Source organism: Epinephelus lanceolatus, chromosome 8 (genome assembly GCF_041903045.1).
Source record: "Epinephelus lanceolatus isolate andai-2023 chromosome 8, ASM4190304v1, whole genome shotgun sequence".
Lineage (NCBI taxonomy): Eukaryota > Metazoa > Chordata > Actinopteri > Perciformes > Serranidae > Epinephelus > Epinephelus lanceolatus.
Genome location: NC_135741.1, coordinates 12,151,030 through 12,163,237, shown reverse-complemented (window position 1 = coordinate 12,163,237; position 12,208 = coordinate 12,151,030). Strand labels below are relative to the sequence as shown.

Genomic DNA, 12,208 nt, shown 5'->3' with positions numbered 1-12,208 from the left:
CCACTGGGATTTTGGTGCTCTTACTTCTGGTTTAGTTGTGCTGTAAAGATAACTAAACAACCAGTGATAGTGGTTATTTCAGGGTGAATTCATTTTTTTGTTCACATTTTGCACAATACTGCCATCCACAGTAAGAAAAGGAAAATGTACACAGGCCTACAATTCTTAAATCAGCCTAAAATGAGGTCAACAGAGAAGCACAGCACACCACGCCACGCCTTGGGCTTGACACAGAAAGATCTTTATTAGATTATGTACACTTTGTTAAAAATAATTGTACATATGCCATCGTTGAATACGTCCTCATCGCTGAGACATGCGGCGAAGAACACAGAGTAGGCTGATTGTTTTAACTGCAGTGTGTGAAGTGAGGTGTGCAGAGCCGTCCAGTGTGAGAGATCACGTGACACGAACTTGAATCACAGTCAGTGTTTCTCAGTCCCTTTTGTTTCCGTGATGTTTGAGAAAGATCTTAGGTGCGTGCCACCCCTCCGGAGCCTTCTTCAGTCCAGCTTGTGTCCAGATCCTTTTCATGTCGTCCTCAAATCGTTTCTGCACAGGACAAACAAACAGTCCCGTAAATTCATGTTCAGCTAGTTTAGATTTTAATTACAATTACTGTACATCATGCACGCAAAAATCCTGCACAAAATAAACATTTCAAATTGAGTTGAGACTTTGTTGTTGGTAATATATACACCAAGATAAACTACACTTGTGTTTGTTTTCTTATCAAACTATCACACGTCATACTTAGATATTAATTTGCTTTAAATGAAAGAAGAAATTTGTCAAAACAGTAAGACATAATGTGTCTCCTGAGTATAACAGGATCCTAATTTATCTCCAAAAGAAAATAAACTCTCACCTGCTTCTTCCTCCCCCTGCCCTCCATCACTCTCCTCTTCAAGAACTTAGTCCGTTTTAGCAGCTTCTTGTATTTATGCCGGTTAATCTTCCGCCGTCGAATCTCCAGAACATTCTTACATTTAAGGGGTGTCGCTGAACCCTCCCCATCCTCCAAAACGGGGACAGAGATGGGAGGCAGCACCTTCTCTTCCAGCAGCCCAACGTCCTCCTGCGGCTGAGCAGACTCCAGCAGGGGAGGAAGGGAGTAGCGCAGGGAGAGCCAGCTCTCCAGAGGACTTACTGACAGTTTACGCGGCACCAGAGCCTCCTCCAGTTCAGGCTCAAGTTGTACCCATCGAGGGGGAGGTGTGTTGTCTGCTGCTGTTGAGTAGTTTCTTAGTTTTTGTTGTAGCGAGGAGCAGTAAGCAGGAAGAACCGGTTGTGCACATATATTTAAAACTTCTCCATGGGCTTGAAGTGCACCTGGTGATTAAGAGAAAATGTAAATTATGTTATCTATAACATGAACAGAAAATATAGTTTAAGTTAAGACCGGTTTGATGAATACATATTTGCTCATACTTACATGTTGCTCTACATAACAGACGAGGGGCAACCTTTGAAATAAACATTGTTAATGATCATCAAAGTACAGTCATCAGGAACGGGTTGACTGGTCACTGGTCCTGTGGGCATGAGCAAAGTACTGTGTTGGTCATACATGTTTCATAGAACTTTCAAATCAGTAATGAAACAATTAATTCATCCATAGAAAATAAATAGATACAATTTATTCATTCATTCTGGCCTCATAACTTTTACACATTACATTATATAAGAATAGTGAGTCATGTTTACCTAACAAGATGGCAGGAAAACATATTTGCATATCTCAGGCACTCAAACAATAATCCCTATTGGAAGACCGGTTTATATTGGTCTATAGACCACATGTAGATCTAAATTAGCCATAGCTCAGCAAAGTGGAACTTGAAGAGCTTCTTAAACACATTAAAATGGTCTCAATGGAATTGTAATGGAGGTGAGAAACTACAAAGCATCAGGGAGGAAAATGACTTCAGGGACACAGTAAATGATGGAAATGGTAAATATATATATATATATATATATATATATATATATATATATATATTAAAAGTGTTCTTCCAAATATTTATAGACAGTATATTATCAGAGAGAGTTTAACATCGCCTAAAAAACTGCCAATAAAATAATGATAGGAGGTGAGAAACTACAAAGTATCAGAGAGGAAAATGACTTCAGGAACACACAATAAATGATGAAAATAGTAAAAATAAATAAATGGAATAGTGATAATAATAATAATAATAATAATAATAACAAGAAGAAGAAAAAGAAGAAGAAGAAGAAGGATAATTGAAATTTTTCTTCCAAATATTAATACACAGTATATAATCAGAGAGAGTTTATCATCACCTACAAATAATTATAGAATATGCGGAATATTTAATAATTTTATGGTTTACAGTTCCTGTAGTACTTGATTACTTTGCAATGGGGGCATTATTAACCCGAGCACGTACCCAAAAAAAAGTAAAGTAAAAACAAAAAGAGAAAGAAAGAAAGTATTTACAATGTTTATTTTTCTGTGTTTATGTGAGAAAGAAGGCCTCAATCTACAATTTAAGACCTTTATTATTATTATTGTTTGACACATTTTAAAGAAAATATGAGGAAGTATTTTATGGGGACATAATTGTTGCTGCACAACTTGAATGACCCGGTTCAGACTGTGACACTTGAAAATTCCCTGTAAACGCCGTGAAACTGCCATGGGCATCTTTTTGTTTAAAATGCAGCAATGAAAATGACTTTCAGTTGCAGATAACGTGTCCAATATCTGGGTAAGGGTTAAGCTGGCCAACAGACAGACGACCGACAATAACTGATGTTCTTTACCTTGTTTAAATGAATTAAATGCACTTACGATACTGAGCAAATGCAACAGAATTAATATTAACACAAACTGATAAGAATTTAACTTATCATCTAACGCTAGTTGCCGGGTGCCCCCGCTTCGGGCTGTTGCTAATGCTAGTTAGCACTGTAGCTCCGCTTTGGACGTGAAATTCAAGATTTAAACACTACAAGGCTGACAGCTAAGACGTGTTGGCCAATAACTACCTGACAACACAAATGAAATTATGTAACTTATTTTACGAATACTGTTACGTTACCTAATATTCCTTTGACCGGGGTTTTCGTCCTCAATGTGACTCCGGGAGCCTACTTCCGGCTCGAGCAACAGAAAATTAACACGCTTCCTGTTTCTCTTAGCTGACAAGGGTTCCGCCGGAACAATTATATAGAACCTCTAAAAGAAGGAGTCTGAGAACTTTAGCTGTAACGAATAATAATAATAATAATAATAATAATAATAATAATAATGTAGAGACAAATATAAATAAATAAGCTGTGTTTGTGCCCTGATAGTCATAGCATTGTTGGATTTTTGCTTGCACGCACTATTATTTAACAATTATGAAATAAAATACAGAAAACCTTATTATAGACTGTTTTTGGATCATTTATAATACTCTGTGGTGTGGACCTTTATGCTTACAGTAGCAACATACAGTGGGTAAATTCAATGCTTGAATGACGCCACTGGAGGGCACTAACAATCTGAGCAGCAATGGTCGTTCCAACTGAACCATTAACGCCTCAGTGATAATTAGGATAAATAACTGAGATAGAAACCTTGAATATGAACAGAAATGCGACTCAGTGTTTGAGACAGCTAAACAATAGATACAAATACAGTTAAACATGTCTATGATCATTTACATCTGAGCTGATCTAGGTTTCTTTTATGCCTTTTATTTATTATCTTCAACAATTCTAATATTTTCTATTATCGCTTTAAGATGACTGCAGCGACTGAGCAACGGGCAATTTTGTAACTACTGAGCTCGATGTAGCTGTCTGTCTTATCTTTATTCAGAATCAGAATCATTAATCAAAATGCTCAAAATGCTGCCATGTTTTGATGTTTATGGACCATGTATACCTGCAGAACAACAGGTCATCAGCATTTATCTGAACAAACATTTGAATATATTAAACCTGCCGCCCAGGGGAAATACTCTACATGAGACAGAAAATTTTGCTTGTGGCAGATGATGTTCCTCCTAATGGGGTCACATGACTTGTATAAACACTTGATGAGTAAAGGAGGGGGAGGAGTGTCAACAGTTTTATGCGAAATAGTAAAAAAACATTAAATTTGGAAATGACAGCTCTCACATACCAAAGAGTTTACATAAATGCTGTGTAACATGAATAACTGCAGCTGTAAATACTAAAGAAATATATCTTATTTTATACTAATTAAATTCTAAAATTATAATTTTATCTGTGATATCACAAATGCTAACATGCCTGGTATGTGCTGTGTTTTGTGACTGAATTTAAAACATTTGCTGCAGGCCAAGAAAAACCCAGCACGGCCCAGGGGTCTCTGCTCAGAGCAGCAAGCTACTGCTTTGTTTATGCACAAAAACTGACCTTCACTTTGTCAACTGGCCTTTTTTTTTAAACTTTACTTACAATATGAATGTTTTTGCACATATTATAGCACTTATTTGCATTTAAAAAAATCCAAACTATTCAGAAAAGAGTAGAAGAGAGTATTTACTTTGTCGTTCGTGTTGTTTTCCCATTGTAAAATTGCATATGTCTAAACCTATTTACGAAGTGCTATAAACATATTACAGTAGTCCCCTTCTTATTTTGTGAGCAGATTCATTTGGAAAGCTCTTTTTGGTCGTAATTCAGTTTTATTTCCCTTTGACTCATTAAAATAAATGTGTCTTTCGTCCATGTGGCACAGTTGTATAAGAAGGGAAGCCTCCACTTTTAGATTGCTCTAGTTTTACATACTTGTGGGCAGCCACATCAAATCATTTATTCATGGGGCTTTCTCTCTCAGCTTTCATTAAGATGGTGGGAAGTGGAACATCTACAGTTAGTCATTTCACAGCAGGGATTTTCACTGTGTGGCATTCAGAATATTGTGTGTGATATGACATGCAGGGCAAAAGAGTGCGAGTACAATAGACTGTAAATGTCTTAGGGCATTTATTTACAATAAAAACAACAACAACAAAACATTCATTTCATTTAAATCCTGCCAGCTGTTGACCATTTGCTTCACTGTCTATACTTACACCATCAGATTGTGATGATAAGGCAACTGAAATGATCAGCAGGATGCACTGTGAGATTTCCCTTTTACAGAACAGTCGGAATAGCTTTTAAAATATTTCTCTTCTACAAAATGTTCCTCTCAAAATAATATTTAAACATAAAAGTACAAGAAATAAAATAATAAATTGTTAACTTGGCAGTTTTCAAGATGTTGGTCAATCCCATTTCAACTCAATGGTCTCTGCATTATACACTATGTACTCCACTAGGATATCTATTTACAAAATCAGTAGTTGTATTTAGTTATTTCATCACTTTAAAAGCAAATAAATATTCACTGTTTTATTATAATTGCATTGCAAATGTACTGCACTGAAAGAGATCCGACCCTTGAAATAGACAGAGCTTTACAGACGTGAACATTTCATAATTTACTCAAAAGCAACACATACAGTATAAGCACATGGCAGGATGCTGAATGTAGTCACCATAGAGGTAAAGTAGAACAGATATACAATATAAATGCCACTTCAACAGGAACCAAATCAATAAACAAAAACATAAAAGAGAGAAGAAACTCATAACATAATGTAGAGACTCACCAACAAACTCACCAACAGACAAGACGGACAAAGCATTGAGATCACTTGTTGATGGATATGTCCATTACATTAGAAGACCACACAGACAGCGCTGGAGTATAACAGTATTGCGATATGTTTTGAGAAACTAATGTGCTTAAAAATGATTCTGAATACATTAGTTCTGCAATTAATCTAAAATGCAATCCCATTATTGGCTGCAGAACATGTCAAAAAGGTGAGGTAAAATAAATCTGAGGGACAAAGAAGTTGCATGTTTAAAGAGACAGTACACACATTTGTTATCTTACCTGTAGTGCTATTTATCAGTGTGGTTTGTTTTAGTGTGAGTTGATGAGTTTTTTGAGATAGCGACTGTAGAGACGTCTGTCTTCTCTCCATTATAATGGAACTAGATGGCACTCAGCTTGTGGTGCTCCAAGCATAAAAAAATACATTTGAAAAACTCAACAGCAATGTCTCCTTCCAGAGGTCATGACCTTGTTACTCAAGATAATCTACAGACCTTGTTGTGAGCAGTTTCATGCAGGAACTATTTTCTTTCACTACATCCTCTGACTGCATCACTGCACAGATTGATAAACAGCACTACAGGCAAGAGGAAAAATATGTATTTTGTTTTTGAGGTGAACTGTCCCTTTAAGTTAAGGCCATTTCATGTTATCTCTTCACTGTGAGCTGTGGTGTTAAATTCTGATCTAATCTTGTGGAGATTTTGATTGTAAAGGAAGTAGTAGTACACTCCTTTAACTGTGGCTATACAGTCCTTTTTGGATTTTAACCCAGAAAATAATGACATTTAAAGGCCCAGACAAACCAAACCGACATCAAAGAACTTTATGTGACTAAGACTGGCTGTTGTGTCGCCTCACGTTGCCTTTGTCTCGGCCAAAAAGTTGCACTTGAACACACCGTAGAGACCACAGCCAACAACCACCTAGCAGTAACTCTCCAGTAGATGGCGGTAGTCTGTATTTGTCATTCAATAAGGGAAACCAGAAGACCGACAAGACATATCAAGACACTAGTTAGCCAGTTAGCACATTAACAACACAGCCAAATGTTGAAAGAACAAATGCTATTTACCACGCAGCTGCAAACAATAACACAAACAATTATGTATAATTTCTGTGAAAGAACTCAGTGGCTGAAAAAATAACCTTAGCTAATATAACAAGTTTGTTTCGATCTCATGCCTTCTTGAATTTAGTCATTTGTTTACTTTCCTCACTTTGGTTTTCTTCTTGTGCACTGAGCTGAACTGCCAATCAGAGTGATTTCACTCACCGACGGGCTCTGACGCTGATTCAACACACTGTGTCAGCCTAAAAAAAGCCATCAAGGGCCTACTAGTGTCAATGGTGCAGGATACACCACAAAATTTAGTGCAAGAGATGCTCATCGACAGCCTGACATTGACCAATGGTTGACAGTCGGCTTGGTGTGTCAGGACCCAAACAGCATCCAACAGAAAAATCTTATATCACATTAGACATTTTGTTTGAAAACATCCTTATCTGATACTTAATATTTGGTACAATGTATACATTAGAGATCTTTATTGAGCTGAAACCTTTGTTCATTTGGTCAAACCATCCAGGCGATTATCTTCTCTACACAAACTAAATCAAAGTTATAACTTTTACAAATAAAACTATTCAATTTGTCGAAAAAAATGTGCGCCTTTGAAACAAAGGTGTGGTTAAAAAAAACCCCATACAATTAGGCAACAGATGTGTGAACAGGCAAAGAAAAGAGTGGAAGGAAACAACACTGTGCAAAAGCTGGCCCCTCTCTGTGCGTCACCCTCTCCAGTGTCCTCCAGGTTTCTGGATATGCTCCACTCTGGCCCTCACTGAGCAGCAGACCGGCCAGGCTTCACCTGCTTTTCCTCCTCTTTATCATCTTCCTCATCTTCGCCCTTGGCATCATTGATCATGGCGAACACCTGCACTTGTCTCACCTCTCAGAGGGATTGTGACTTATGGGAATGCTTTGGGGATAAAAGAGATGCTTGGTTAAAACTCTTGACACAAATTAAGAATGCAAACATCACTAGTTATATCAATGACTTAAACTTGCAAAAACATCTATTTGTCTTGATTTTGTATATTCCTCAGTAATTCTGACAAGCATTATGATTTAAACAGTGAAATAGAAAACACCTGAATACATAGTGCATTAACAGTACTCAAGCATCATTTGGTCCATGAGAGAATACTGACAAAAGACTAACCTGAAGATGGAGATCCAGGATACAACCAGATGGGTGGAGCTAACAGTTCTGCACACAGAGATGCACAAACAGCCATAAAACAAAGTACAAGAACCAAACATCAGCAACAACACACATAAAGCGATACTGAAAAAAATCACACAGAGCAGCAAAAGTGATTTAAAGATAGCTGATAATAGAAAAGTCTACGGTGGGGTTGACTCACCGATGAGGACTGATGATCGTGTGGTCGTTCCAGTTTGATACGGACGTCTGTCCCCTTCCCTCGTTCAGGTTTACCAGGCCCTGAAGGATAAGTCAACACTGTATTAAATCATATGTATGTCCGCAGATTGATTTTAAAATGAACTTGGGGTATCCATACATTTCAAGATGGAAGATGGAGGAGATTTGAGTACATTGTGTTTGAAAAAAAGAGTAGAGAGACTACATAATGTTTTTGCTTTGTGGTGAAAAAAAATGATATTCAACCTTTTTTTCCATTAATAGATAAAGGCAAAATTTGTATTTGTTAGAGAATATTCTAAAAGATGGTTGGTATGTTACATGTTTTGTATTAATGGTCATTCATATTTGTCTTGTAAAACATTTGGTAGCCACTAATGCCTGGGCCACACTGCCTGCATGAGCAGTGTGTGTTGGCCACCTCGCTGAACTGCTGCAGCTGGCATGTGTGTGGTGTTCACACAGTGAGTGTGGCTGCTGCGGTGCTGCTGCAGAGCCTCCTGCTGCTTTAAGCACTGTATTTCCACAATTAAAGCCAGTACTCTGAAAGTTACGGTGCCTTGTAGGGTGCTGCATCGTTAGCAACATGACCATCCAAATATGTCACAATAAAAAGCCTTGTATTGACAGGGGATTCTGTTGAGAAATGATGTCAGAGGGCTTTTATTTTGAAACAAAAACAGGAAAGGAATATACGGAAAAGAAATATTTACATGTTTTCATGTCTGTGATAGATAAAGAGATTGAAACTGTAGTGAAAGGTAATTTCATGTCAATATGATTATCAAAAGCTGATTTTCTTGGTCTATTTCTGCTGAAAACTGCCTGTTTCATATTGAGAAAATTGGAAAGACCAGTCTCTAGATGTTCTGTAGCTTAACAGCAGTCAAGTTGTGTGTGAGCAGTGTTGCTCACATGGGCAGTGTGGCTGCTCTAACCTGTTAAAATGGGTGCCAAAATAAATACAAGAAGTTCCACGACATATATGCGCTGCTCACACGGGCAGTGTTGCTGCTCTAACCACTTAACATGAGCGCCAAAAAATAAAAAAATTAAAAAAATACAGGAGGTTCTGCGACTCACATGCACTGTTCACACAGGCAGTGTGGCCCGGGCATAAGAGAAAATATGATATCATGGCAGCCCCGAAAGGCAAAGTGAAAAACACAAATCAAAAATTGCATGCATTTGCATGTTTTGTTTTTTACCTGGCTTCTCAGGGTTAGTATGATATTTTGTACAAAGTTAAAAAAAAAAAAAAAATAGATGATGATGACAGTGCTGTTTCACATACTTGCTATCGGCTGATCTATTTTTCACATGACTGATGTAAGAGCTTAAACCGGAAGCACCACCATGAGAAAGGCAGGATTGTCAAAAATTTTTTGGAGGTGAACAAAGCATTATGTACCAGAGAACAGTTGTGTGATATTTTTCAATTTTGGATGTTTTGCACTTCGCTGTGTGCATTCTCAAAGAAAGAAACTGAAGCCAGTCATATACCATGGCCTGTTCATTTCTTCATTACAATTATACATATAGAATGAGCTAAAATATTTAATTTCGTTGGTAGAACAACAGAAATACTGTTAAAATTACATTTCTGTTAAATTTTATCATTGTGTTCTTCTGTGGTGCACCAGAGAAATCTCTCTGTACGTTATTGTCATCTGCTGTCCTACTGCCCTCTTTGAAAGCCTAACTAATATCCTGTTTATTCAATGATGACCCCTCGAGGAGGACTGTAGATGTGTGAGAGAAATCACATACATTCATAACGCCTTAATTATTTCTGCACAGTGAGCAGCAGGAATTCATTTAACATCCTGCATTCATTCATGCATTAAATAATTATGAGTCATTGCATGCATGAGTTGATAAATTCTCCCCTTATTATGGCTTATGTGAGTGAATGAATAAATCAACAAATATACAAATGAGAAAACAAGTAGTTTGTAAAAGAAGCCATTATTTGTTTTACAAACCCTGTGAGATTGATTAATTCTTATTTGTTCTAAGTGCTGGATACATTTTTAATATGCTGGACCTGCTTCTCCAAACATCTCATCCACCCCTCTCACCTGGGGAGCTGCCCCGACTGGTGGTGCTGGCGCTGCTAGCGCTGTCCTCCAGCCAGGTGCTGTAGGTGAAGGAGTCTCGCTTGTGTGGCGTTCCGGCAGATGACAGACTCTCCTGGAGAGCATGCAGATGAGAGACATATTAGACGAAGAGATCAACAGATCATTTCTATGCACTCGTCATGTTTTCTTACAGGCTGAATGTAGCACTCACCATGCCTGTGTCATAGTCCTCCGTGGCCTCTGTCTCATTCTCCTCCACCACACTGGCGAAGCTGCTGGCGTTGGAGGAGGAGCGGGAGAGGTCATGACCCTCGGGGATGGATGGGGCCCTGCCACCGAGATAAGAACTACACCCTGGGTTATCACCCTCTAGCACAGCCAAACCTGATTTTATCTTATGTATAGGACACAGTCATTCAACATGCTGCTGCAGCTGAGGACTGCCCAGCGGCTACACAGACACGGGTATTTCAACACAAGGTGTGAATTCTACGATCAATAAATCCATCTGATATGGCTGTAACCTAAGATACACACCTGTTCTTGGTGGTTGTGAGCACCTCAGGGGAGCTCTGGTTGGACGAGTTGTCAGATTTGGGGTCTTGCGAGACGTGACCGCTGTCAGGAGTCTTCTGGGTGTTTGGGGAGCTCTCTCTGCTGCTGCATGAGACATGTGGTACAAAATATGAGGAAAAGCAAACAGGGTGTAACACAGACAAAAGCAGTTCATGTGGACGCACAGATAAAAAGTAAGGGACTGTTCGTTACTTATGAGAGGGAAGAGGGTGGTACAAAATGGGGGAGGTATGTCAAATCATTTTTTAAGCACTGGGAAGGGACTTGTGTTTTTTTATTTTGGCTTAGGGGAGGGACATCTTCCTTTACAAATATGCTCTGAAATCCTGTTGGTGGGTTTGAAAGGCATGTTTTATTTTATTAAGTTACCAAAATGACACCAATTATCATGATCAGAAACTGTGAAATCAACACATTCTCACTCCGACCTCATCACATATCGTCGTTTGGTCATGGACTTTCCACGTCCAAATATGACGTGAAAGTTACCCTGGGTGCGTTCATTGTTGTGCCAATAAACTATAACAGCTACCAGCTGTGTATCACGCATGTAACGTGAAAGGACATTTGTTTTCCTCAGTGTCTGATGCTGGAAGTCACTGCCCAAGTGCCAGAGTGACAACTTAAGAGTGAGACTGAGTTGTAAAGAAAGAAATCATCATCAGATTTTCATCATTCTGATGGTCTTGAACACATCATTTTTGATGAGCACTTCCATTAGAAAACGTAACCAAATCTGAGCTTTAAATCAGGATATTTAATCAAAATCCTTTTATTCTACATGTTTACAAATTTAGCCAAAAATAAACTGTTTGCAGTGACCAGATTCTGTTAAAAGCAGTAAATTCTGCATTCCTGGGAGCTTTCATCCACTCCAGGATTTTCTTTTTCAACTTTTAACTTTTATCTTCAGATCATCAAATGGTAAAATTTTAAAATCTAATTACAGCAGCTGTGCTCTATTACAGCAGCTTACTAGTGTTATTCTGGCTGCTGTTTTGTGCGTTACAGTTTATTTGGAAAAAGTTATTATATGCCCATGTTGCTACCGCTACGACGTGTGTGAGTGTTTGATGTGTAGACTGATTACATTTAGCTGGTTTTGTGTGGCAGGATGTGTGACTGCTCCCAAATTCTGCTGAAGTGCACGCATGGATTGTGTGATAATGCGATATCTGAGGAGGATTTGCATTGTGCTACTGAAATTAGCTGTTTGTTTTGATGGTAACTGTCACTCCCTCTGTGCTGTTTGCTTGTTGCACTGGCTCCAATACCTACAGTTAGTCTGCCAGAGGAAATCAGGTCGGACAAGTCAGTGATCTCTTTCAGGTCCCTTCTTAAAACAAACGTTTATCGGAGAGCCTTTCCCGATTTTACTTGAGTTTTAAGTTCATTTAGACTGTCTTTTATTTCTTCAGTTTTTATATACTGAAGTATTTTTTTCAGTT

The 12,208-nt window shown here is 38.2% G+C and overlaps 2 protein-coding genes across 18 annotated transcripts in view; both read right to left on the bottom strand.

The window, feature by feature from the left end:
- Positions 1-225: 225 nt before the first annotated feature.
- aurkaip1 (aurora kinase A interacting protein 1) lies at positions 226-3,148 on the bottom strand. Its single transcript, XM_033628420.2, has 4 exons — positions 3,069-3,148; positions 1,436-1,535; positions 869-1,332; positions 226-552 (listed from the first exon to the last, which is right to left on the bottom strand). The coding sequence occupies exons 2-4, from the start codon at positions 1,479-1,481 to the stop codon at positions 436-438; spliced, it is 627 nt and encodes a 208-aa protein (XP_033484311.1). The 5' UTR covers positions 1,482-1,535; positions 3,069-3,148; the 3' UTR covers positions 226-435.
- A 1,808-nt stretch (positions 3,149-4,956) lies between these two features.
- The window catches only part of LOC117258338 (rap1 GTPase-activating protein 1-like), a 103,415-nt gene continuing 96,163 nt past the window's right edge, over positions 4,957-12,208 (bottom strand). For 15 of the 17 annotated variants that reach the window (XM_033629157.2, XM_033629144.2, XM_033629148.2 and 12 more), the window contains 6 exons: positions 10,722-10,844; positions 10,396-10,531; positions 10,185-10,296; positions 8,084-8,163; positions 7,879-7,926; positions 4,957-7,635 (listed from right to left, as the gene is read on the bottom strand). In XM_033629157.2, the coding sequence (XP_033485048.1) occupies positions 7,918-7,926; positions 8,084-8,163; positions 10,185-10,296; positions 10,396-10,531; positions 10,722-10,844 (460 nt within the window). In that variant the 3' untranslated portion in view covers positions 4,957-7,635; positions 7,879-7,917. The remainder of the gene's footprint in view (positions 7,636-7,878; positions 7,927-8,083; positions 8,164-10,184; positions 10,297-10,395; positions 10,532-10,721; positions 10,845-12,208) is intronic. The other 2 variants (XM_078169841.1, XM_078169846.1) reach the window with 1 other exon arrangement.

Coding starts and splice junctions, on each gene's coding strand:
- aurkaip1 (XM_033628420.2), bottom strand. CDS start 1,481: ATGTTTATTTCAAAGGTTGCCCCTCGTCTGTTATGTAGAGCAACAT. Junction 1,333..1,435: donor TCTGTTATGTAGAGCAACAT/GTAAGTATGAGC, acceptor CTTAATCACCAG/GTGCACTTCAAGCCCATGGA. Junction 553..868: donor GCAGGGGGAGGAAGAAGCAG/GTGAGAGTTTAT, acceptor TGTCCTGTGCAG/AAACGATTTGAGGACGACAT.